The sequence below is a fragment of the Lepidochelys kempii genome, chromosome 2 (assembly GCF_965140285.1).
Source record: "Lepidochelys kempii isolate rLepKem1 chromosome 2, rLepKem1.hap1, whole genome shotgun sequence".
Taxonomy (NCBI): domain Eukaryota; kingdom Metazoa; phylum Chordata; order Testudines; family Cheloniidae; genus Lepidochelys; species Lepidochelys kempii.
In genome coordinates this window covers 193,339,064-193,364,911 of record NC_136381.1, presented here as the reverse complement: position 1 = coordinate 193,364,911, position 25,848 = coordinate 193,339,064, and the positions used below count along the sequence as shown (strand labels likewise).

The 25,848-nt window shown below is 42.5% G+C and overlaps 1 protein-coding gene across 1 annotated transcript in view; it reads right to left on the bottom strand.

Moving 5' to 3' along the window:
- Positions 1-24,961, bottom strand: part of ZNRF2 (zinc and ring finger 2) — an 81,460-nt gene extending 56,499 nt beyond the window's left edge. The window contains 2 exon segments of the mRNA XM_073333307.2: positions 24,197-24,625; positions 24,628-24,961. Coding sequence (XP_073189408.1) covers positions 24,197-24,625; positions 24,628-24,775 — 577 coding nt within the window. The 5' untranslated portion in view covers positions 24,776-24,961.
- Between the last annotated feature and the right edge of the window lie 887 nt (positions 24,962-25,848).

The following is a 25,848-nucleotide window of genomic DNA, read 5'->3' as shown; positions in this document are numbered from 1 at the left end:
TATCCTGCCACATTACTGGGCCTGCAAGTAGTTCTGCACAGAGCAACATAGTATGGTGAAGTAGCTCCAGACAGCTAGAGTTGGAACTCCGGTAAAGCACATTCTAGTCTCTGGGAACCAGTCTGCTATGCCAGTGGACAATCCAAATGGCTGTGATTCTGTAGTAGAAAAGTCAGTTTAAAGAGAAAAGGGCTCCAAATGTGTCTCATTCCTGTATACCCACTTATCCGTATACAGTGCATGTTAGAGCAAGGAACTCTTCCCTAAATGCAAATACTTCTGTCCAGTAACCCATTCTTCTTGAAATCATGGATGGCTATAAATTCCTGCATACCTCTGACCATTCAAGGTGGTTATTAACTAAGTCACCAGCAAACAGCTGTAAAAGTTTTCCATCCCTCTCAAAGACCTTTCAAGTCCTGAGGTAAGAATACATCTAATGTGCTAATGAAGAGTCAAAAGGGGATTCATTAAATACCAACATTTTCACATTGCAGCCTCTTCCCCCTTGGGGCAAGACAAGCAAGAGTTTTACCTAAAATGTTCATACTTCCCACAACAGGAGTCAAATCTCTTATGAAAAATACAAGTCAATTCCCCACAGAAGTTTGGGTTTAAAAAAAAAAAAAAAACCCAACCATTCATATCATATATAAGGCTGCGAGTTTGTCATGGATTCCGTGGCTTTCTGTGACCTCTGACTTCTGCAGCAGCCACTGCACCTGTTTCAGGCAGCCCCTGCGCCAGTCACGCCAGCTGCTGCTGGGCCAGTCTCAGGCCACCGCCCCACAGCAGCAGCGGTAGTTTGGGTGTGGGTGAGGGCAGAGGGTTGGGGCACGGGGCGGGGTGAGGCAGGCTCTGGGCGATGCTTACCTAGGGGGCTCCCTGAAAGTGGTGACTTCCCCCTTACTCAGCTCCTAGACAGAGGCTTGGCTGGGCAGCTCTGTGCACTGCCTCCGCCTACAGGCGCCACCCCCGCAGATCACATTGGCCACGGTTCCCAGCAAATGAGAGCTGCGAAGCTTTCATTCTGGGCTGAGGCAGCATGTAGAGCTGCCTGGCCATGCCTCCACCTAGAAGCTGAGAGAGGGGGAGGTCACCGCTTCCAGGGAGCCCCATGGGTAAGTGCCGCCCAGAGCCTGCTTCACCAATCCCGTGCCCTAACCCCCTGCCTCCTGCCACACCCAAACTCTGCTGCTGGGGGGATGCAGAGCCAGGTAGGGAGCCTGCTGGCCCCGTCAACCCTCTTTCCCCCTCCAGCCCCAGCGGGGATACCAGACTGCTGCCCCCACCCCCCAACGAACCCTGGGCAGCCCCCCCCCCAAAGTTTTAGTCAGGGGTATATAGTAAAAATCATTGACAGGTCATGGGCCGTGAATTTTTGTTTACTGCTTGTGATGTGTCCGTGACTTACTAAAAATACCCGTGACTAAAACGTAGCCTTAATTATATATAATCAAATGGTTCAAATATAGTTATGGTTATGTAGGAAATGGTTAACTCATTGAGAACATTTCTACACATACATAATTAAAAATTTAATAGGAAAAAAAAAAGGACCCGCAACCAAATGCATGTCTTACTGCCATGTTTTTACTGCTGCAATATTTTTACAGTATCACCTTTCAAAAGACCAAATACAAAAAAAAGTATATGGAAAAACCTAGTTCACTGCAGGCATTTTCCTGTGTTTTCCAAAGTAATTCCAGCTCCTTAGTCTAGGCCATTGTCAGTCCTAAAAGATTTTAGTTCTAACATATCGAGACGGTACTTCCAGTGCTTTTGAGTGGGAAAAGTTACAATACCACTGAGCTCCTTGCTCTCAGCAGTCACCTCTCTTGGGTGGACACGGTGTCTCTCCCCTTCCTGTCAAGGGATTTTAAGGTTTCTCAGCTCCCTGTATTATATTGTAATATCCACAACAAGCCAGTCTGCCTAAAGGCTAGCATCTGTGCTTTGCTTTCTCTCCAAGGACTATGAATAGTGTATTACCACACAGCTCTTTCTAAGCTGCAAAACATTTTTAAGGCAAAAACATTAGTAGAAAACATAAAAACAATAAAAGTTCCTACACACATGCTCAAAGCTCAGCGGTCTTATGGGGCTCTGGTAGGTCAAAGTCTTTCCAAACCTTCCAGAAGGGCTGGGGTCCTTGGACAGAAGGTCTTGTCCACTTGCTAGATCAGAATGAAGGTCCTGAGTCAGTTTAACACTGCCCTTTCACGCCCAAAGCCCTTTCTTTGTTTTCCTAATCTCTGGAAACCCAATTTGAACAACCGTACGTGAACCTGTACTGGGAGTGGTAACTCTCTGGAAGTGTTTACAATAAGAGTGATTCATTTTAATCACCCACCACTGTTTTAGTTCCTAAACTAGCTGTGGTAAACCCTCTCCCACGGAGTAGAATACCAGCATACATACAACCCCTAACCCACAGTAGTACATAAGCTTAATATAATATGTTCCCCCAAAGATCCTTCACGCAGTTGCAATATCTGTCACAACAGAACTTAGCCTTAATCCACTCTTTATGTCATTGAATATGCCTCCAGAACTCCAAGCATCTCACACAAGCGAGTACAGCATCAGTGTGGATGCAACAATCTTTACAGTTTTTCAGGTGCTCAGACTTGGTGCTGATCACTCAAGTTAACTCTACATAACCTCAGAGACTCTCCAATTTCTCATGGGTAGCTTCTATTAAGGATTAAGCCACAAATAGCTAAAAGGTTCAATCCTCCACCTCTATAGTCTTCTGCTTTCAATATTAATAAAATGTTTGGTATTTGCTTTCACCTTTGTAACACTGCACCTGATATTCTTCGCAGTAATATTATTATATTATGATGACAATTAATGTATTTTATGCAAGACAGGTCACGTGAGATCATTTACTGAATATGATTATCCTATTTGTATGCATGTATCATTTCTGTATCTGAAGATAGGAATATTGACAATGTATCTGTATCACGAATGTGTTTACACTTGGGGAACGCCCACTAGGCAGAATGCACTAAGTCTAGATGGCTGGCTGGGAAGGGTCGATTCAGGTTGATGAGCCATTAGGAGAAAATAATAGGCCTTAGAAGAAGTTTATCTCACACCACAGAGTCTTCCTGAGGAGGCTACAAATGGCCTCTAAGCAATGGCTGCTGTGGCACTACAAGGACATGTAACCAGTGCCACCTGGTACTGGACTCCATCTTGGAATACCAGTGTTTTTCCACTGGCTGGAGTGGGAACCAAGCTTCGAGACAAAGGGTTCCCACCATATGCAAAAGCTATTTAAGGCAGGGGAGTGACATCATTGTGGTTCTTCACTGTCTCCTCATCCAAAGAGACTCCTGGAAACACCAGAGGAAAAAAACTGAACTGAGAAAGGAAGTGCTGGACCCAGGCTAAAGGGATTTTTAGCCTGTGAAAGGAATACCTGGGGTTTTTAAGCTGTAAGAAGTGTAGATGGCCATTAAGAATCTCCGCAGCCTGCTTGAATCATCATTTAGGGTCAGAATTTGCTACTCATATCCAATCTCTTTAGTATATTAAGCTTAGTTTGTATGTTTTGTTTGTTTGCTAGGTAATCTGCTTTGATTTGTTTGCTATCCCTTATAATCACTTAAAACCTATCTTTTGTAGTTAATAACTTATTTTTGCTTTGTCTAAAACCAGTGTGTGGGAGGCATAACTTGGGGCAGAAAGCTGTTGCATACCTTTCTCCACACCGAGGGAGGGGGTGAATTTCACGAGCTAACGCTGTAGAGACCTCTGTGCAGCGCAAGACAGTATAATTTTGGGTTTACACGCCAGAGTGGGGTGCCACTTGGGTAGTTGGGCAGTTCCTTAACTATAGCCTCCCCATGTAGAGCTGATCACAGCTCTGTATGTACTGCAGCTGGGTGTGTCCCTACCTGTATGTGTGCTGGAGCCACGGAGAGGGCTTGACAGGCTGGGCACAGCAGTACAGTGTAAAGCAGGGGTGGGCAAACTACAGCTCCGGGGCCACATCCAGCCCTTCAGAAGTTTGAATCCGGCCCTCGAGCTCCCGCTGGGGAGCAGAGTCCGGGGCTTGCCCTGCTCCGCACATGCTGTGGCTCCGCGCGGCTCCCAGAAGCAGCGGCATGTCCCTCCTCCGGCTCCTACACCTAGAGGCAGCCAGGGGGCTCTGCACTCTGCCCCCGCAGCTCCCATTTACTGGGAAACCGCGGCCAATGGGAGCTGCAGGGGTGACGCCTGTAGACGGGACAGCACGCAGAGCTGCCTGGCCACACCTCCGTGTAGGAGCTGGAGGGCAACATGCCGCTGCTTCCGGGAGCTGCTTGAGGTAAGTACCGCCCAGAGCCTGCACCCCTGACCCCCTCCTGCACCCCAACCCCTGTCCTAGCCCTGATCCCCCTCCTCCCCTCTAAGCCCCTCGGTCCCATCCCTGAGCCCTCTCCCACACTCCAACCCCCTGCCTAGAGTCCCCCTCCCACACCCTGAACTCCTCATTTCTGGCCCCACTCCAGAGCACTCACACCCTCCTGCACCCCAACCCCCAATTTCGTGAGTATTCATGGCCCACCATACAATTTCCATACCCAGATGTGGCCCTCGGGCCAAAAAGTTTGCCCACCCCTGTCGTAAAGGGAGCCTAGGCTAGTGGGTCAGGGGGGCTCAGTGGCACCTCAGGGGGAACCCATCACAACTGTCACTTCACATCTCCAGCTTCTCTTGAACAAAAGCTATGAAGAGAAAAACTGCCAGTGGAACTGTGACATTCTGAAAGTCTTCACAAAACCTTTAAGCCTCTAGTGGAGGCCTCACCATATCTTTTCTCTCTCTTATAGCAACTGCATCAGCTAGGAAAGTAAATGAGTTGGGAGCTCTGCCAATTAAAAAAAACAAAACAAACATCTTCCTTTTTTCCTCAAGAAGAGAAAATATGCAGTCCAGGTCCTGAGTTTGTGCAGTCAAAAAAGAACAAAATTCCAATTAAACACTTCTCTGCCTGAAGTGTTTGCCTGTTATACCTTTTATTCTAATAATCTACAGTAATTTTATTAATGTTTTCTACTATGTGTAGTTTCAGTTCTCCTTAGGGGCAGCATGCAGCGCTACAGCATACCAGGAGAGGGAATCTGAACTCACTGGAGGAAGGATGGATGCAGGGCATTAGCCTAAATTGCTTCCACTGTAGGGAAATAAGCAAGTCTAACTCCCAAGTAGTCTCCAGACCAGGGGATGCCCTCTATTTTGAATAAATGTTACAGGTAAGGAAACTAAACTTCTCTTTCATCTTTCAGGTGGATCCTTGTTCAGTACTGAAGATCATCAAATAAATGCTTCACTTATTCATAGAATAAGTTCCTTCTACAGTGCTGTCAATCTGACACTTTACACAAGCACAGGACTGATTTTAAACCGAGAACAGCAATCTATCCTACTGAGCTGAAATGCATAAAAGCCACCAAGAAAGTGGCAAGAATACAAATAAAAGCAAAACAGAAGCCATTTGAGGGCTTACGTCACATCCACATAAGAACTTCTGGAAAGACCAGTTACGGTAAAAATGAAATCAACATGCAGATTTTCCTCTTTCACTAATGTATGCACATTACAATATTATGTCTTGGTTTCACAGACATTCAGAACTACATTATAATTAAGTTTCGTTCAATAGAAAAAGTTGTCCGCTTCTACATTTGAAGAACTATGCACATATAAATATCTTTAGGAAGGGAAAGAAACTAACCAGTGCTTTAAATTCATTGGTTTACTACATTTACCAAGATTTGTTAAAAGCCAACTAAATGTGAAAGTAAGATTGCCCTGTTTACATAATGTAGACAATAAGCTAGTTACTCCAGAAAGTCAAGCACAGAAGGCTTTTTATTTAGTTATATATAAAAAAATTCACCTGAGGTCTTCAGATCAAAGGTTTCAGACTGGCCTATGTACACTGAGATTTGCTAGATTGCAATCTCTACACGCCAATTTACCTACAGTATCCAAGATACAGAGGATTAAAATGCCAATGCTTATAGCTTGCTCTACTTCTAGACTAGCTGGACATCTGACAAACTTGATAATGGTACAATTCAGCACTCAAATGCCTAAAAAAGCCAGGGAAATTGTTTGGAATTACTGGGAAAAGTTCAGTGGTTAAAAAAAAAAAAGTAGTAATTTTTTAAGCAGCTAAAAGGGCAGTACAACTTTCTATTCTATTGTTATTTGGAAAAAAAATAGTATATATGACAAGTTTGAGTATTCAGGAAGTGCCAGAACTAGTGCAGTAGTTACACAAACGGATGCATAGTTTTATAATCAACTAAGTTCTTATGCACTAGCATTTTAGCCAATTTTACAAAACATGCAGTACCCTGGTATAGTAATTGTTGTGTCAGCATTTCTATTTTTGACCCCTATTTTCAGGGGTGCCCTTCTATCAATAATAATTTTAGGGAGGGAACTTGCTATTCATTGGTCACCACTTCACCATCTCAGCAACGGCTCACCACCTTTAAAAGTAAAGGTGTTTCTCCCTTCCTTCCTCCCTCCCCTCCAAGTGAATATAAATGCCTCCTCCAAGTTATAGGCTCAGTACATTTTGTGAAAATATAAACAATAAAAAATGACACTGTATACCTATTCACCACTCAATAGAGCTAAACAAAAATACTAGTAAAATAATTCCACCTACAAAAATTTAAGGCTTTTATCAATGCATTACTTTACAAATATACCGTAATACTGAACTGGATTTCAGAGTTTCAAAAATTATGTGCAATAAAGAAATTTAAGGTGACAGGAGTATTTCAAAAAGAAAAAACTTTAAATGCTTCACCAGCAAATACCAAATAGTTTTGCCACAGTTCCCAAGGTTATCTGGCAGACATCCAACCAAAACAAAGCACAGTTGGGGAGCCTTAGTTACAGTTCAATTACATAGGACACTTAATTGACAGTGCAGCTTTTACAATGCAATGAAAAACTTTAAAACTCATTTTGTTTACTACTGATCTTTCCATTTTTGTCAGGAATAGAAATATCTATATTCTATTTTAACAGATTTTCCTGAGATGCAGGCGATGTCTTCCAATAAGGAAAAAAACTTAAAATGACTTTGTAATCTGACAGTAAACAGGGAAAAGCTAAATGTTGTGTCAGAAGCAACAACCTAACACAAGTCATGCACAGACACAGAGGAGTCTTTAATGTAGAAAGAGAGAGAATATTTACCATAGGATTCAGATATCCAAAAGACATATCAAAAAATATTTGTAAAAAGATAACATTAAGCAGAAAAAGTCTACTACACTATCTTAAATAAACTCCATTTAACAATGGAAAATATTCAGGCCTCTTAGTTTTTTCAAGGCAGGGTCATAAAGAGAAAGGGGAAAAAAGTCAGTGGAATATTTACACGTCCTGTGTTCACACATCTGAGTCAAAGTCTTACCACGTTTTCCATTTCTGCTTCAAAAGCTATTAAATGAATTAAATATTTAGTTCTGTGTTCTTTCTCCTTCCTCTATCTTTGTATGTTACTTTCAGCTTCACTAGATGCAAAATTGCCTTTACCTTAAGTGACTATTTTAGAGTAGATGTTTCTAGCTTCTTGTCTGGTAAAAAATGTTTGTTACTTAAAGGTTAATCTCACTTTCAGAGAACTTCCTCATTGCTCAAGACTTCTCCCCCACATTAATTCAAACAGTATATCAGAATAATGTGCTCTGAAGTTCCTCCAGATTTATTTCTCTCAGGTCAAATAGTTAAGTGTTTTCATTTGAAAAGTGTGTGCAACAAACTGTACAAAGGGAGTTGAGCAAGTTGTGTGAAGAGAAAGGGTCAAGGAGGGTAGCCAAAAAATGAGCACCCAGGGAAATGAGTTGCATAGGGCCTTCCTCTTCCCCCATCAGTTGGAAGGCAGAAACTAGCAAGGAAAATCCAGATTAAAGGAACAATACCTTGGGCAGAGAATTAGGAGCACTTATCCAGGTGGAAAACTTAAACAGAAAAGAAACATAGGACAGGGCAGCAACAATGCCAACAAGGAAATCTACTTTCCAGAACCAAAGCTGAAGAGATACTGCGGTAGCAGGTTCAAAAGAAGGCAAAACCTGAAGAAGCAGTTAAAGACGCATGAGGAAACTGAAGACAGAAGGTATTCAAGATGGACAGCAACTTTGACTAAGGTGACCTTCCAGAGAAGGGCCATATTTGGTGCCCTTCAGCACTGCTAAAGTTACTTCCTACATCTAAAGAGACCTGGAGAATAACTTTGTCCAAGCCAACTAAAGCAACTCCAGTCTCTGAAACACAGGATCCCCTAGCCCTACCCTAAGACCCCCCAAAAAAACCCCAACAACCACCTACAGCACATGATTCTTGCAGGTACCTTGCTTTCGAGAGGTTAGCAAGGAGAATCCTGTCTGACAAAGCCTATGCCTTGGAGCAGATGCTCATGAACCAATCTTAGAGTTTGAGCTGTCCAAGGTCTAGGTGCTGAATAGATATTTGGACTAGGATGTTCAAATTTCTTTCTTGTTGTTTTTATAAAGGAGACTGTGTGTGAGTGTGAGAGAGAGAGAGAACCTGACACTATTTCTCCTATAGAAAGCAAAGGAAGATAAAGTGATGGTTATTTCTATTTTTAAGTGCTTGCAGTTACTCAGATTCTGAAGATATAAGTAGACAGGTTAAATACATAATTTAGATCTTGTGCAGCCAGGCCATGATCAGGCATCTTTGGTTTTTATGTTTACTCTCTGGGGAAGTAGTCAGTATATATAGCCATGAAGAATGTGGATGGCCTCCGTTAGGGCACTGTTAGGAGGGAGCTCTTATCTAAAGTAGTCAGATTGTGGCAATTTCTGGGAGTTTCAGAATTTCTAGCATAAAATGAATCCTTGCAAGAGACGAAGCCTGAAACTTTCACACATAAAGACGCAAAAATAACTCCCTTCCTCCGAGTGAATTTTAAAAAGGGAGAAAAATCACCAAGAACATCTCCTACTAGGTTCAAGTTTGGCCAGACAACCTTAACTATAATTTGACTGAGCTTTGAAAAGAAATGTGTTCCAGATAGTCATGTCACGCATTTCAAGTTTTAAAAAAGCTGAATCTCGCTTTACTACGGATACTGGAAAAAGCAGCGTCAAGTTTACCAACTAACAAAAAGATTTGTCTGGTTATACTATATATAGGACGGTCTATTTTTTTTAAAAAGACTGCCTTATTGATCCATCCTGTTTTGAATGGAGCACTGGAAGACAGCACTGCTGGGACATGCAACAGCAACTGAGACAAATCAGGTATTGAGATACACAAAATGCCTTAAAACAATGCAGCCTGCTTCATTCCCACCAGAGCCCTTCCTCAATAGAAACAGCCATCAAACTGGGCTTACGGAGATCCAGAAAGCTTTCTGTTGTATATTAAATGCTCTGAAAACTGAGAGATAAGCATACATCCCAAAAAGCACAGCTTCTCCTTTAAAACGGATCTCAATGCTATATTACAATTAAATTGCTATTAGCTTATTTAGACCCGGTCTACACTGGCAAGTTTCCGCGCAGTAAAGCAGCTTTCTGTGTTGTAACTCCCAAGGTGTACACACTGCCAAGCCACTTAGTACACAGAAACTGCGCAGTTGTAGTGCTTTTAAAAAAAAAAAGCCACCCCAAACGAAAGGCGTACGGCTTTCTGCGCTGTGACTACAGCATTGCGGTGCCAGTGTAGACACCCTGGTCAACTACAGCGCTGTGATTGGCCTCTGGTAGGTGTCCCACAATGCCTGTTCTTGCCTCTTTGGTCATCGATTTGAACTCCAATTCCCTGCCCTCCGGCAGGGTGGAGAAAAATCAATGACTTTTTATTTAAATCAGATTTTTTTGATAAAATGATTTTTGAGGAAAAATCCTCTCTAAAGATAGTTTTAATTAAAATACTTTATATCTCAATGATAGCTCATCATGGAATAGGGATTATAAATTCTAATTCTATAGTATGAGAATATATTCATGTAATGTTTAAGAAAAATTTTGTAAATGAGTTCCAACAGTTTATGGATTAGGGACCCAACCTTATGGGATTCCAGGGGCTTCTGTATAGATTATTTAGGTTAATCTTTCTATCTACCCAATGGGACTCGGTATCTTCTGGACTGAGCACCATCAGAGAGGCTTAGTTTTGCAGTTCTCAAACTGTGGATTTGTGTCTCCAGAGATAACATGCTTGTTAACAGCAAAAATGTTTTAATATATTAATATAAGGTGAGAAACAACAGAGCTCAACCTATTGTCCCTCTGTAAATTTGTGTACCCAGAGTCAATCCCTTACCTCTCTAAAAGTGCAAAGTTTCAAAAAGCTCAATGAATAGAAGAAGATTGTTGGGGGCGGAATAGATCTGGACAAGGAGAAGAAGTCTGGAGATAAATGTGAGAAGGGAGGGACAAGCAGTAGAAACAAAAGTGAAACCGTTTGAGCAGCATATTCCAGAAGTCTTGAGGTCTTTCTGAGTGTAGTCCTCCATTGATTGGAGATCTACCATACCATTCTCTCACTAGAAGGGAAAACCTATAATGGCAACAGGCCATAGAAGAGACCCAGTTTGGGAATATTTTAATGAAGTTCCTCTACCTGTGTGTAAGACAGGCATGCGTGCAAAATGCAAACAGTGCAACAAAGAAATGCAAGGCCTGGTTGCCTAAATAAAACAACATCATGAGAAGTGTTCCTTCTCAGGAGGAAGCTGCATTGAAAATGATGAAAAGAACATGTCTGAACATGCAGGATCTTCAGGTTGGTAAACTTTTTTATTTCATACTTGGACTACCTGTCTTCCTTCTGGACTATTCTTGAATTCTCATGTTTGAGCAAAAAAATATAGTCATTACTCTATGGTACTATTATTTTAGATGCAGTTGTGATAAAAATAAATAAATAAGTGAAATAGGCAGATTTTTCTTTTACAATTTCACTTTTAAAGTAGTACTTAGTGTCAGTGAATGCAATGAATAATACCAAATGAGCAGTATGGTAATAATAATTAAATAACGGCACTGACCTATTTCGTTTAGGAGACTCCATCCTCAACCTACAGGATTCTGAAGACTATCTACCTTCAAGATCACCGTTATTTTCTATAGTTTCAGAGTTATCTGCCATGATAGTGTTTCAGTCATATCATGTATGTCACAGCCACAGTATATCACCTCTAGCAAAAAGAAAAAAAAGATATCTCCATCATCCAGAAACAACCATAGATAAGTTTGTGAAAAGAACCAGCAAATTACAAAAAGAGGTAACTGATGAAAAAATTGCTTCGTTTGTTTATGCAACAAATTCTCCTTTCCGTATGATTGAGAACCCACACTTCATTAACATGGTTCAGTCATTAAGACCAGGGTACAGTCCACCCAACAGAGCAGATGTTGCAGTCATATTGCTGGATAAAGTGTATGAAAGAGAAATTGAGCAGTGTGCAAAAGGTCTAGAGGGTGAAATTGTTAACCCGAGTCTTGATGGGTGGAGCAATGTCCACAATGATCCTGTTGTATATGCTTGTGTGACAACAGAAGAAGGGAATGTCTTCCTTACAGAAACAATTGATACATCAGGAAATGCACACACAGCAGAATACTTACAAGACGTAGCAGTAAAAGCTATAACAAACTGTGGGAAAAAAATTTAAATGTCTAGTATGCAGCTTGGTCACATACAATGCTGCAAATGAATCCAAGATGAGAAGAATTTATTTAGAAGAGAGTCCCAAGCTAATAACATATGGTTGCAGTGCTCATCTGATGCACCTCCTAGCTAAAGACTTCAGTGTTCCAAGAATACAGGCTAATGTTGTTGAAACTGCAAAATAATTCCATAACAACCACTTTGTAGCAGCTGCTCTGAAAAAAGTGGGAGGAACCAAGCTAACTCTCCCACAAGACGTGCAATGGAACTCAGTAGTGGACTGTTTTGAGCACTATATCAAGCACTGGCCGAATCTGATGACCATTTGTGAACAAAATCATGAAAAAATAGATGGCACTGTCACAGCCAAAGTTCTTAATATTGGGCTTAAGAGAAATGTTGAACACATGCTGAGTAGCCTGAAGCCTATTTCTGTAGCCTTGAACAAAATGCAGGGAAATAGCTCTTTTATTGCTTTCGCTGTTGAAATTTGGAATGAACTGAGCGAGATCTTAAAAAGAGAAATATGCAATGACAGAGTTAAATTAGAAGCATTATAAAACGAATGGAACAAGCACTATCTCCAGCTCATTTTCTTGCAAATAGTCTCAATACTCGGTACTAGGGTCAAACCTTAACTGCTGAAGAAGAGGAGCTGGCTATGACATGGACATCCAGCCATCATCCCTCCATAATGCCAACTATAATAAACCTCGGAGCTGAGGATGAACCATTCAAGAAATCTATGTTTGCTGATCCATGATCATGTTTGCTGATGACGCTTTAAAGAAAGTCACCCCAGTGAACTGGTGGAAGTCACTTACGCACTTGGATTCAGAGACTGTTGAAGTAATAATTTCACTTTTAACAGCCATAGCTTCTTCTGCCAGAGCAGAAAGAATATTTTCTACCTTTGGACTAATTCATTTCTAATTGAGAAACCGTTTGGGACCTGCAAAAGCAGGAAAGCTTGTTTTTCTTTTCCAGATTATGAACAAACAGGAAAATGAAGGTGAAGACGACCGAGTTAGCTGCAGAAGCCAATATTTTAAGTTTCTCATGTTGACCTGGCTGACAGTCTATTTAATTATTTTTTTAATATTTCATTTAACTATTTTAGTTAACACAATTTTAACAAAAACAAACCTGATTTTAAAAAACTTGAATGTTTAGCTAAATTCAAAAAATCATGTGCTTGTTTGGTTAAAATATTATGTGTGCTGTGGAAGAAAAAAAATCCAGAATACATAACGGTTGTTGTTTTAGTTAAAAAAAAACAATGTAAATGTCTGTCTGGTGATGTTCTCCTCCTAATACAGCATGGCAAAAAAATCCTCCAAATATTAATGATTAACCTGTTGAATTGGAGATAGTTCACCTCCCAATGACTTCATAAATATCTGCTTTAGTTACTTTTGGTAAATGAAATAACCAAACAATCATTCATTTTCTGATATAGCTGTAAAACTAATCTGAAAAGTTTTCAAAATGAATCACTTGAAAAATGTATAGTGTGTACCTTCTAAAAATGAAACCTACATCATCTCTGAGTTGTGAAGAATATATATTAATCACAATTTCCAGTGCAGTTACTTCTGGGAACTGTTCCTTTTTACAGACCTAGGATTTTGCTGATGGGTGTTGTGCTTATGAGACAGAAGAGACTTTTGGACCTTCACTGGCAGGGGTTCCCCACCCCCTTTAGTATCCTCTGTCCCCCTCACAGGAGGCGAGGAAGAGGACTTAGATGAGTGAGTTGATTCCTAGGGGTAGGCTGAAGAGAGTCCCTCCTGATTTAGGGGTTATATGGTAGGAGCCATGTAACCCCACCACTTAAAATGCCAGGTATGAGAGTGTCTGGGTGCCAGAAATTGAGTAAGTTTTAGAAAGCAAGTACCATTATTTCTGAGAAAATATGGGATCATTTTAAATGTTTTCCTTTAAAGTAAGCAAACTGCATTTTTGAAGATCTCTCTCAAAAAATTCTTCCAGGCACATTTCAGCATACAGCAAATCTTTATCAAGTTATAAATACCTTTCATAAAACCAAAGTTCACAATGACAGTCATCACACAACTTCTGCTATACTAATAGAAACTAAGGGCCTACTTTGACACACTTTAACAGACAAACACTCTTTATTGAAAGCCACTCCGAACAAATGCAATGCTCTCCCAAGATGGCTCAAGACAGAATTTTTCATTATCACCTCATCCTTTTCTTTTGGCAAGCTGATTTTCTTGAGTTTTAATGGGACTTAAACAAGTCTGTTTAGTGCATGTACCAGTAGCCTCAATAACGAAGTATGTATCTATCCCAAACAAATTTAAACTTGAACACCAGATTTACAAGGTGCCATAGAATCTTTCACAACAACAGTAAAAACACCATTTCAGCAACAGTGTCCATAAATACCACATGCTTAGGCATTGTTTCAGTACTGACAAAAAGAAGAGTACTACTTTACTGAAATCAAAAATTCTGCCTGGAGCACCTATATGTTTAACTAGCATGAAAGCATATGACCTTCTTTCGCTTATAAAATGTGATGAAATCACAGTACAAAATGATTGCTGCAGGTAATAATTTCAGTCAGAGTGGCTAGCAGGGATGTGTCAACAGCATTAGTTTTAAAACATTTACAAATAAAGGCTGCTGCCATATGACTCCTTTATGTAAACTCCCTATTCATATATGAGGGAGAATAATTTACAAAAGCTCATCTTTTTATTGTTGTTTTTTTATATATTTGTCAATTAGAAGAAATGTCAAGTGCACGCACTACATGAACTCCAAATTTATAGTACATTTAAGTCAGCCAACACAATAGCAGAATCTACTAAAAATCTCCACCATCATATGCAGCACACCCACGCATTTGGGACTGGGCAAGGCTTAAAAAGGAGAGAACTCCCAGATAAGTCAGCTGCTAACAGAGACAGGAAAGGTGACAAAGCCAAATCTAAAGCAACACTTGTGTTTTGTTTGTGAGTTGGAATCAGCCATCTCAAACCCCTAGGGGAAACCCTGTAGGTTTCCTGATCTTTTCAGAGCAATATTAATTCTCTGCATATGCATAGGGAACAGGGACACATGCACTGGTAATGAGTTGAATGTTCATTTCAGGTTGGAAATAAGTCTCATGGATTATTTTGGTTTGTCTTCCCACTTTTGTGAAACCTGTCAGGTAGCCAGCTAATGGGAGCCAGCACTTTTGACAGTCAGGATACTAATATGGCCTTTGAAGCCTAACTTTTAGTGCCTGTTTTTGAAAAATGTGAGCTCAACACATTCACAACTGGGGTAGTTGAGCAAAAATCATTGCTCATATACCTGATTATGAACATTTTAAACTTCAGGAATTGTGCGTTTTAGAAGATTTCTTTTTCCTTGATCCATAAGAGGCAGATACTCAAGATGCTCAAAAATAAGTCTCAGAGTGCAGAAACCAAAGGCTATCCACTCTGTCTTTTCACAGAATAACATCACTGTGAACAAGAGCAATCTGCTCCATCCCCATTGTAAGTGAACACAGCCTGTGGAAATTAATGAAGGGGATTACAGCAAGTAATTAAACCATTAACAAGATGCAGGAGCATTTCAGAAAACTCTAAATAAGCATTATTTGGCTCATGCAGCTGCAGTTACAGGAGAACTTCAGTAGAAAAAAAATCTCATCTATGTACAGAATTATTCAGAGGTTAAAGGCTTCAAATGTGGCTGTATAAAAAAAGACAGTGAATCAAGAACATTTATGTGGTAGGGTTCCCTAAAATGACTGGCAAGGGCTAGGGAGAACTTACCAAAATAGTTTAAAACCTTTGGTGCTCAGCCTGCTGTAGAATTATTTGAAGTGTATTCAGATTCCTATCAGTAATTAAAAAAAAATCTTCTTTATGAGATGTTTAGAAAAAGACATACCACTTGGAAGGCTGCTAGAAACTAGTGTGTAATTGTGTGCAAGAGGACACATGGAGAGATATTCAGTCAGGATTCAAGCAATTATTCCAAAATTAGGAAACATCCTAGAAGAGCAGGATTCTTCATTTCTATTATGCCAAGGAAGCAGGAAGAGTGTATGCGAGTGTACACAAATTATGCAGGAGTTTTTGTTTGAACTGACAACCCAAAGGCTCAGATATTACTGTTACATTGGTATCAGAAGAAACAATTACACACCCTAGTAAAATTAAGCAGTTTGCTTCTCTCCCCAAGACCAAATCTTTGCATTTGAGTTTCTCCCCAACCCTAGTTACAGTACTGCCCATTCTATTATTTGGCTCCTCTACTTACTTCTTTGGGAGAGGAAGGAATGGGCGGGGGGGGGTCTTTTCAAACATGATCTAATTCCCATTCTCCCCTTCCAATCACTTACTTGGCCCATTGCAAAGCCACCCTATCACAGTGGCTCCTCTCTCTTCAGAGATCTGGACAAGGATTCCTGTGAAGTTCACCAATACTATTTCCTTCAGTAACGGAGATGAGGGAGCCAAATAACATCAATGTGAAATGCTTCCCCAATTCTTTTAGTCACAATTAGCCCCAAGAGAGGAAATGAAATCTGTCTTTAGACCCTCTCCAATGCATCGTCCCCTTCCCCTATTTGAGAATATAGGGAGTACTTAGAAGGGACAAAAACATAATTTTATTTCTTATCCTTTCTGACTTTAAATCCCTTCCCTCTATCCACCTTCCCTTGATGGTGCCTATGCCTCTAGTGTCCAAGTAGCAATAACATGAAACTGACATGATCCTTGTGAGGTTCACAGTTCTAGGGCTCCACTATACACAGAGCACCAGAACCACACACATCTGATAATATAAAACTGCAGTGTTTTGCCTAACACCAGAGCTGAAGCAGTTTATCGTACATTAGGGCCAATATGAAACATAGCAGTCCCCCTCTATCCAGAGACAATGCCTTGCTAAGGAGCCAGCCTCAGCTGTCAGGAAGATGGAGGGTGTATGGTCCTATGAGGGTGATGTCCCTGGATACTAGCTGGAGGACACCACAATTTGTGACTTAACTCTAGTTAATAGGTTTGCAATACAAGTAAGATGTCCCAACCTCCGCCAGCCGCTGGAAGGAATCAGCGCTCTCTGCTCCTTCACCTACACATTCTACAGCCCTTAGGAACTGCAAAAGGTGGCTGCCTCAGCTATTCTATTCCACTCCCTCAACCCACAGTCACTGCAGAAAAGCATGTGTGCACATGCACATCTTTCTGTGACTATCCACTTCCAACTTTGCGACTATTTTAACCCTCTCTCGCAAACAATAGCTCCAGGGCTGCCACTCAGAGCTTTCCAAAGCTGAAGCAAAGCAACATGGACATGATTCTTGCCTGTTTCACTGCTGCCCACAGGGTTTTGAAAGCAATAATCGGAAGTAACAAGACTGGTCAGTCTTCACACAGCTGCAGTTTGGGAACGCTACGAGCAGCAGCAATGGAACTAGATTTGTCTGAGAACACACAGATTATCTCTGCATACACAGCATTTAGAAATTTATTAAAGCAAAAGCTTAATTCCATGGAGAATCTAATGGCATTGAAGCCCCTCAATAACCAGGAAAAGCTTCCTATTCACCAGAGGAGAGTAGCTTTTTCAAGCCCTACCAACATCTTCATGGCTGAAACAACAGCAAGACTTATAATGTGATCAATTTTAGTGCTTCCAACAGTATTCCCCTCCCACACACAGAAAATCATCACAGTAAATGTCCAGCCAGCCAGGTGTACTTTGCACCTCTGCTCCCAAATCAGAAAGCAAAATCACCCATCCCTCGCTTTGATGATACAGAGTGACAACAGGAATGAAACTGACTCATCTTAAGAGTTCTATCATCACTGCTACCTGCATGATTTTGGGGAAACAGAAATTTGAGTGGGTGGGAACCCAAAAACCTGCCCTTTCCTTTAACGAAACTTCACATCCCTCTGCTATCAGCATCCACCTACAGTCCAGCAAGCATTTCAAGCCTTATATTCTGCTTTCCTTCAATTCCTATTGTAAGTTTAAAGGAATTTATTCTTCACTTCTTACTCCTAAAGGTTAATGTATAGCGTTGCTGGTGCAAAACAGCTGCATTGTTATACACGAGAGGTGTCTGCAAATCAGTGGTGGCCATTCCTATACCAGCGGTATTCTATAGAAAAGTACTTTTTACATAAGCTTTCCCCTTCAGAATGGTCAAAAAAGATGACACCAACACACAGTTTAATTTATCTTGAAAGGACAATCTTTTTTATTTTTTTTTAAAGAAAGACAGAAGTGACTATTTTAAACAATTGTAGTTTCAACACCTAAGGTTCTAGAATGCAAATATCACAAAAAATAACTTATTCAGTAAACTTTGTGCATTTGACAGCACTGTGTGTATAGTCAGTTTCCTGTGTCATTTGTGCAAGTTTATATAACAAGGGAATAAATTCCAATATTAAAAAAATAGCATAATACAACCGCAGAGCTAGTAAAAATGCTAGAGAGACTCAAGGATAGGTGAAGTACCTGAAACTACTTTTAAATCATTTTTTGAAAACTACTGTGTGATGCTGGCAATCCAGGTGCCAGCTCTTGCCAAGCTTTAGGCCACAGCCAAGCACTGACAAATTCATTAATGGAAACCAGTCAGTTTCACCTGTGTTAGTATAGTTAAGGTGGGTATTGAACTTATAACAATGTGTTTAGACTTAATGAATGCAGTAATTTACAAGCATTTCAGAAATCTCACTTATAATATCTTTATCACGTTAAAGGTAAATATTTGAGTTTTTGTTTATAACTATAAAAAATTTTTGCCCTGAAACAGTCAACCTGTCAGAAGGGATTGCCTCTTTATCACTAAGAAGGCTATCAAAATTAAATGGTCCACTGTGGGACATCACAAGACTTTATTAATTTCCCCTTCACACCCATTAAGAGGCTACATATAAAAGGGGTCATCCCATCAGTTTGAATTCTGGAAGAAGGAAATAGACAATGAACAAGAAAAATTTTCTTCTCTTTTACTGTCTGATCTCTCAGAAGGCTGGAACTACAAAACAGAAGCAGACTTCCCCAGGATCAACTTGGCTTATCCCTAAAAGATATTCAGCGCTGACAGTCTGCTATAATTCTATGACCTTTTGGAACCATAGATTATAACTCATTTGCGTGGATATGCTGGCCTGCTTTAACCTGTAAATAGTTCTCATTTCTTTCTCCTAGTTAATTATTCCTTAGTTTATCATAGGATTGGCTACAAGCGTTGTCTTTTGCATGAGATCTGAGGTACAAATTGACCTGGGGTAAGTGACTGGTCTCTTTGGACTGGAAGCAACCTGAATCTTTTGTGATCTTTGGCATATAGCAACCAGCCATCACTAAATCCAGCTTGCCGAAGGTGGGAGCACTAGTGGAAACAAAATCCTAAGCAGCTGCTAGTGTTTTTAGATGTGCACAGAGTTGTTGTAGCTTTGTTGGTCCCAGGATATGAGAGAGACAAGTTGGGTGAGCAATGTCTTTTACTGGACCAATTTCTATTGGTGGAAGGTACAAGCTTCTGAGCTACACAGAGCTCTGAGTTTTAGATGGCCCAGGGATTAAACACAAAAGCAGCTGCCTGGATCCAGAAGTTATGTATGGGGGACACACAGGGTCACATTTCCCCTCTCCCCCACCAGATTTCTGGCAGGGAGGGAGTCAGGATGAGTGCATCCCAGGGAGATGTGCCCGTGAAAGTCATGGACACCTAGCACTCCTGCGGAACCCTGCTAGGTGGCGGCCGGAGCAGGGAAGCGGGACGGGACTGCCAGCGCACTTCTGTGGGAGGGAGCAGAAAGGGCAGAAAAGCCCGCTGAGACCCATTCCGTCCTTGCCCACAACCCCAGTTACCCGCTTGACAGTAGGTGTGCGGAGCCCACTCTTTCCTGCACCATGCACATGGGGAGGCAATGGGAGAAGTGAGTGAGGAGCTGTGAGGGGGCACGGTGGTGCCAGCTTGGAGCAGGTATGGGAGGCACAAGGTGAGTCGGAAAGGGGCCAGAGGCAACACACAGGGCGATCAGGTCCGTCTTCCTCCCACCCACCCCCCTTTATATTGTACCCTCTCTCCAAGAGTTACTGATCATCTCTGGCCCTGCCTACCCTGAAGCTCTTACTGTTGGAGCTGAACCAGCTGTTGCAATAAAGGGAAATTTTTGGCAAAAAATCCTTGCATATACAAAGCCTATCATAGAAACTCTGGTACACTAAGAGTTAAACAGGATACACCTAGACATCAGTCTTAACCAGAAATAGAAAGTGTTGAAAACACAAATTATTTAGTTAGGCACATAAATTTAAACTGTATTCACTCTTTTCAAGGCCAACGATCAACTTCTCCCCTTCCCTCCCAGTGCCTCCTGACAGCTGTTTAGCGGCATTTGGGGGTGGGGGGAGAGGGGAGGGAAGGTCCACAGTAGACATCATTTCAGTATCTGTCACCCTTTTCAAGAAAGTAACCCCGACATACACTGGGGACCCCCCTGTATTCACAGTGCATAAAGTTAAGTATATGCACAAGTCTTTGCAGAATCAGGGCCTAAATTTGTTACTGAACTGAATTGGCTCTGATAGTTAATCACAAGATATATAGAAATATTTGATCATAAAGGATAGTAAGCCTAAAATTAGCATGAACACAAGATCGTCTTAACCCAAAGGAGAGCTATGACTTTGAATGAATTATTTTTTAAACATTACTACAGTTTGTACCAAAGAAATATAACAGACTGATCATACTTTTGCACATCTCAGCATATAGCAGTGTTTAGTTTTTTGCATTTTAGCATACAGCTAGTACTAATCACATAGTTTATAACAGATTAGATAGCTAATATTTAAACACTGTTCTCTTTGGACTGGAAGCAACCTGAATCTTCAAAAGTCACAATGGAGTACAATTCAATAAGGGCCAATTAATTATAGTAGTCCTACAAGTGCAACATCCATGTGTTATTGATTGTCAAAGCCAAGCATTCTGCCAGGAAAATACAGTTTAATCTTTATATATTAAACTAATTCTCCAAAGAAACTGCTGAACTGATTCTCAAAATAAACTTCTGTAGTTTTCAGTTAAAAAACACCACCACAAACTGCAGTCTACAAAACAAGGGAGGGTGCTTGAAGCACACTCACAATACGCATAGTAACTGCCAAGCACCATACCTAGACAAGCTTAAGCTAGTCAGAAACTGCTCAAAAGCAGTCCTCCGAGTTATTTTCCCCCATGGACAGTCTTATGAAATTGTGATCTACAACAGGGCCATTGTTTGAACCAAGCATCTGAATACTATATTGAATTTTTAAAAAGTGTATAGCTATGACATTTACTATGTTAATTGCACTGGAAAGTTATTATGCCACCCACATTACAAAATATTTAAATTGCAAAAAATATATAATAGGAAAGTTTGAAATGTACAGGTCCTCCCCTCCCTTTTTAAAAAAACTAAATGCTAGGATTAGATTAAGCAGCCATTCATTTTCATACAAAAAAAGAAAAGCTACTTCAGACTGATTCACAGATAGATATAAATGATATAGATTGTGACCAGCAAAGCTGCTTACATCTTGCATCATCAAAAATCTAATATCTGACAGCCATCATCGATTAGTCACCTTCCAATGTTAAAGATTATTGCATAAGTGGAGGGCATACATTCTATATCATCTCTGTCAATAAGTAGTTAATATTCTGCACTCTGGTTTAATAGATTCATGAATAAGAAAACATAGGGTACTACTTAGCAATTATGTAAATTATCACCTGAAACTGTAATGAGGAAAATATGGTCTGTAACTGATCTAATTAAGGCTGTGATGCAAGGTTTAAGCAAGGACTCCTATTTTTGAGTAACAAATTCACAACATGCTTTAAGTTTTAATGCTTTTCTCTCATTGTATATAGACTGTTAATATGCAATAGCATAGTACCCTTTGATTGCAAAAGGAATTGCACACACCAGCTTTCACGCATACTACTCTGATAACACTGCAGCCATCCTTGCATCAAAGCTCTGCTACTCTTAACTAACAATTAATAAACATGCAGCAACTCAGCACTATAAGAACACTTACACTTAAGTTCGCCTTCTCAAGGGCAAATGCTCCTTGTTAAGGTAGGCTTGATGCTCTCCATTAGCATGTTCAATCAGAGCACTAGGAGCAGCCAGTAGCGGACTTAGGAGTCTTCAGGAGACCAGGACTGTCTTCAGGTCCACACACACAAAAATGCAACTGAACAGAAATCTGTTTGTAGGGTTGTCTGTAACATACATGACAGGTTTCAGAGTAGCAGCCATGTTAGTCTGTATCCACAAAAAGGAGTACTTGTGGCACCTTAGAGACTAACAAATTTATTTGAGCATAAGCTTTCATGAGCTACAGCTCACTTCATCGGATGCACACATGCTGTAGCTCACGAAAGCTTATGCTCAAATAAATTTGTTAGTCTCTAAGGTGCCACAAGTACTCCTTTTCTTGTAACATACACGTTGACCATCCAGGAAATGCCAGGACTGGAAAAAAAAAATCTTAATTTGACCTACTGCTCTTGAGTCTATGCCACTTACATTGAGGGCTAAAAATCTCAAATGTAAAGCTACAGACATTTTATATTACAGAACTACATTACCACACTGCTGCAAATAATGCTCTCATTTATCACTATCAAAAGTGAAAGTAAGTTCACCCAGACAGGCACCTTGCATCCCTTCCCCAAAAAATGACATTTCATTCTATTTTTAATTCAGAATTTACACAAGCTATAACACACATGTATTAAGTTCTTCTAGACAATTACAACAGATATCAAAAAGATATAAAAAAAGAACACACACATTAACGGACAGTCCCGTTGCACCTTAGTGTTTACTCATATGAGCAGTGAAACCTTTATAATAAATGTCATTGAAAGAAATCAACTCAACAACCTTACCTAAAAAATTAAAAATCTACACTTGAAAGGGAGATAGAAGAGTGCATAATATGCACCAAAAACTTTAATTTAAAACAATTGTACAATCTTCCGTGCAGAAAAAATTGAACAAGTTCATCTTTTTCAAACTATTTACAGAGCGTTTAACTTCATTCTTAATAGATTCAATATTTTGCTCCTCCTCTATTTCTACCACCTCCAGGAAACGTACTGCAGTCTTTAGGGGGGAAAAGTGCTATATTTTCTTAAAGATTGTTTTTTAAAATACCTCCCCTCATCTATACATTTTCTTCTTTTGGAAAAAAATAAGCTAATTCAAAGAAACTTTCCATTACAATAACTTCTATTTTATTAACCAAGTTTCAATACAGACAATTCAGTGACTGAGAAACAGGAACAAGCTGCAGACACATTTTAATCAGTACCTAAAAACAGATTTCAGTCTGATTTAAAATAAACTGCATGCATACTTGATCCAATTAAATCCTAATTATGTAAGTAGTAGGTAGGCATATTTACACAGGCACAGATTACAGATATTAAAGTCTAAAGTGGCAAGACAGAGAGGGTCTTTTTTCCTTTTTACTGTGTGAACTACATTGCAGGGGAGTTATTTCATTATTAAATTCCTTCCTTCTGCTTTCAGACCTCTAATTTTTTTTTAAATCTACATGGCCAAGAACCAGCAGCGGAAGCATGTACAGATAAAACTGAAGCCTGGAGGAACTAGAAAGCTACCCCTTTCACAAAATGATGATTCATTGTAATCCCCTCGAAGTCGCAAACTACTCTCCCAAGAGCGAGCCAAAAAAAGAGCTATACAAAAAACACTCACTTCACTTTATAAGTCTGAGATTTACAAAGTATTCAGAATGTGGAAACATGGAACAGAAAATCAATCAGTTCTTCAGTTAACTAAGAAAGGTACACTGAAATGAAAGAATATATTGTCCTTCTAACATTAGGGTAGTGACCTAGAGTCAAGCCCGAGATTTCCCTAGGAAGAGAAGAGTAAAGCCTCCTTTGCTAACCTCCCACACACACACACACACAAACCCCACAACACTACCGAATCGGCTCCAAGGGGGGTACTCACTACCTCAACCCCACCAAAAATAGTGCTACCCCTCAAATCTGTTCCTGGACCATCACTAAGAGTTAGAGACCTACTCCCACAGCTGCTGGAACCAGGGGTGCTGGGGGAGTTACCACACCCCCCCATGGGTTGAAGCGGTTTCCATCATATACAGGGTTTACAGTTTGGTTCAATGGCTCTCAGCATCCCCACTATAGAAATTGTTGCAACACCCCTGCCTACTCCCTACCCCCACCACACACATCTGAGGTACTGTATAATGTGTAGGGTCCCCCTGTCTGGGGAAGGGCTGAGTGTCTCACAGTCTCTCTAGCCCCTCTCCCCCCACGCCATGGACAGGGCCGGAGTAGCACTAAGTGTTACAGGTCTCCCCACCCCCACCGCCACCCCACACACCCAGGCAGGGGTAGCACAAGGGGTGGCAGTCTCCCCCCAAACACACACAGGGGCACGGGTGGGTACTTCACCTCCGAACAGGTGCGGTGAGAGGTGCGCTGGCAGCGAGCCGATCACGAGCCGGGGCCCGCCGTGTCCTCCGCCCCCTGCGGGCCGCCCCCGGCCGCCCTCCTCGGCCGCGCTGTTCACCGAGTCCTGCGAGCCGTAGGGGCCGCTGCTGTGGGGGATGCTGAAGGCTGACTGGGCGGCCCTGGCCCCGGAGGCTGCCGCCCCGCCGAGGGACCTGCTCCGGGGCGCCGCCACGGGCGCGGCGGCCGCGGCTCCCGCCGCCGAGCCCGCGGGGGCTGCCTGGGGCGCCACCGGCGCGTATCGCCCGCCGGCCCCCGCCGAGCGCCCGCCGGCGCCGCCGCTGCCGGAGGGCAAGTCCCCGCCCGAGTACGCCCGGGTGCGGCCGTCGGCGGCGGCCGGGCCGCTCTGCTTGGCGCCCATCGTCCCGCCGCCCTTCGCCGCTGCCCTGAGGCGGCCCCGGCAGGAGCGAGCCCGCGAGGGGAGGGGAGCGCCGGGGGCCGGCCCGCGCTGGGTACCGCCGGGATCCGGCTCAGCTGCCGTTGCTGGAGCGGCCGCTGCTCTCGGGTCTCGGGCGCCACCATGAGCCGCTCGGGGCGCTGCTGGCTCCGGCGGCTGCTCCCGCTGCCGCCACCGTCCGGGGGCCCAGCCCCGCCGCCGCCATCCGCCGCCCACCGCTCGCTCTGCCCGCCGTGCGTGGCTGTGCCGAGGGCGGGCGCCGCCCCTCCTGTGCCGCCATCCTGGGGGCGGCCCCGGCGCGCGGCCGGGGACTGGCGGTTGGGGCGGGAGCCGCCCCCGAGCTAGGCACAGCCCGGGCCGCCCCCAGCAGCGCCGGGCAAGCCCAGCCCCTAGTCACGCCTGTCGCCTGCTGCCGCCTGGAGACCCATCGCGGCCCCGGCCTCTTACCCCGCCGGCTGGCCCGGGGCCCGCTCGCTGGGGAGAGCGCAGGCCGGGCTCCGTGGCTGCGGGAAGCGTGGCCCCTTCTCGCAAGGCAGAGAGGCGGCGGGAGCAGACAACCCCCCCCCCCCCGCGCTTTGTTTGGCACCGGGGGATAAACAGGAGCTGCCACGGAGTGCCCTGACTAGAGGCCCGAAAGGGCTGCTGCGGAGTTAGCCCACCTGTTACCGCTCCCGATCCCAGCTGCTGCTGGAGGAGCGGAGCTCAGCTTGCTAGCGGGGCACAGCCAGCGCTCGGGGCGCCAAAACAAATACAAAAGCTATTTTCCAAGTATGTTGCAGCAGAGGTAGGGCCGCCGCGGGGCCCCACCGCTCAGGGTTCGTCCCCTTTCCTCTGGCTCTTGAAAGGGCAATTAACATGTTTTGAAGCTATTTACTTAGAATTCATTGTTGCCCGGATTCCTGATGGTGGTGGGTTGTTTGTTTCTTGGGGGAGGGGGGTTGTTTTTTGTTTGTTTTTTGAAGGCCCAGCAATTGGAAGCATGAGATTAGGGGAGAAACTCATCTTTCATTTAAAAAAAAGTTTCTAACGTTATGGCTGTCGAGAAGAGACTGACAAGCATGACCCTTGTGCTTGGGACTTCACGAAAAGCTAGGCAATTCAGACATCAGTGTAGTTGCACTGGGATGAATTTAGCCCTTCATCTTTAAAATTTAATAATCCAGTTCTAGTACATGCCATAAAAGGGGAAGGTGGTTAA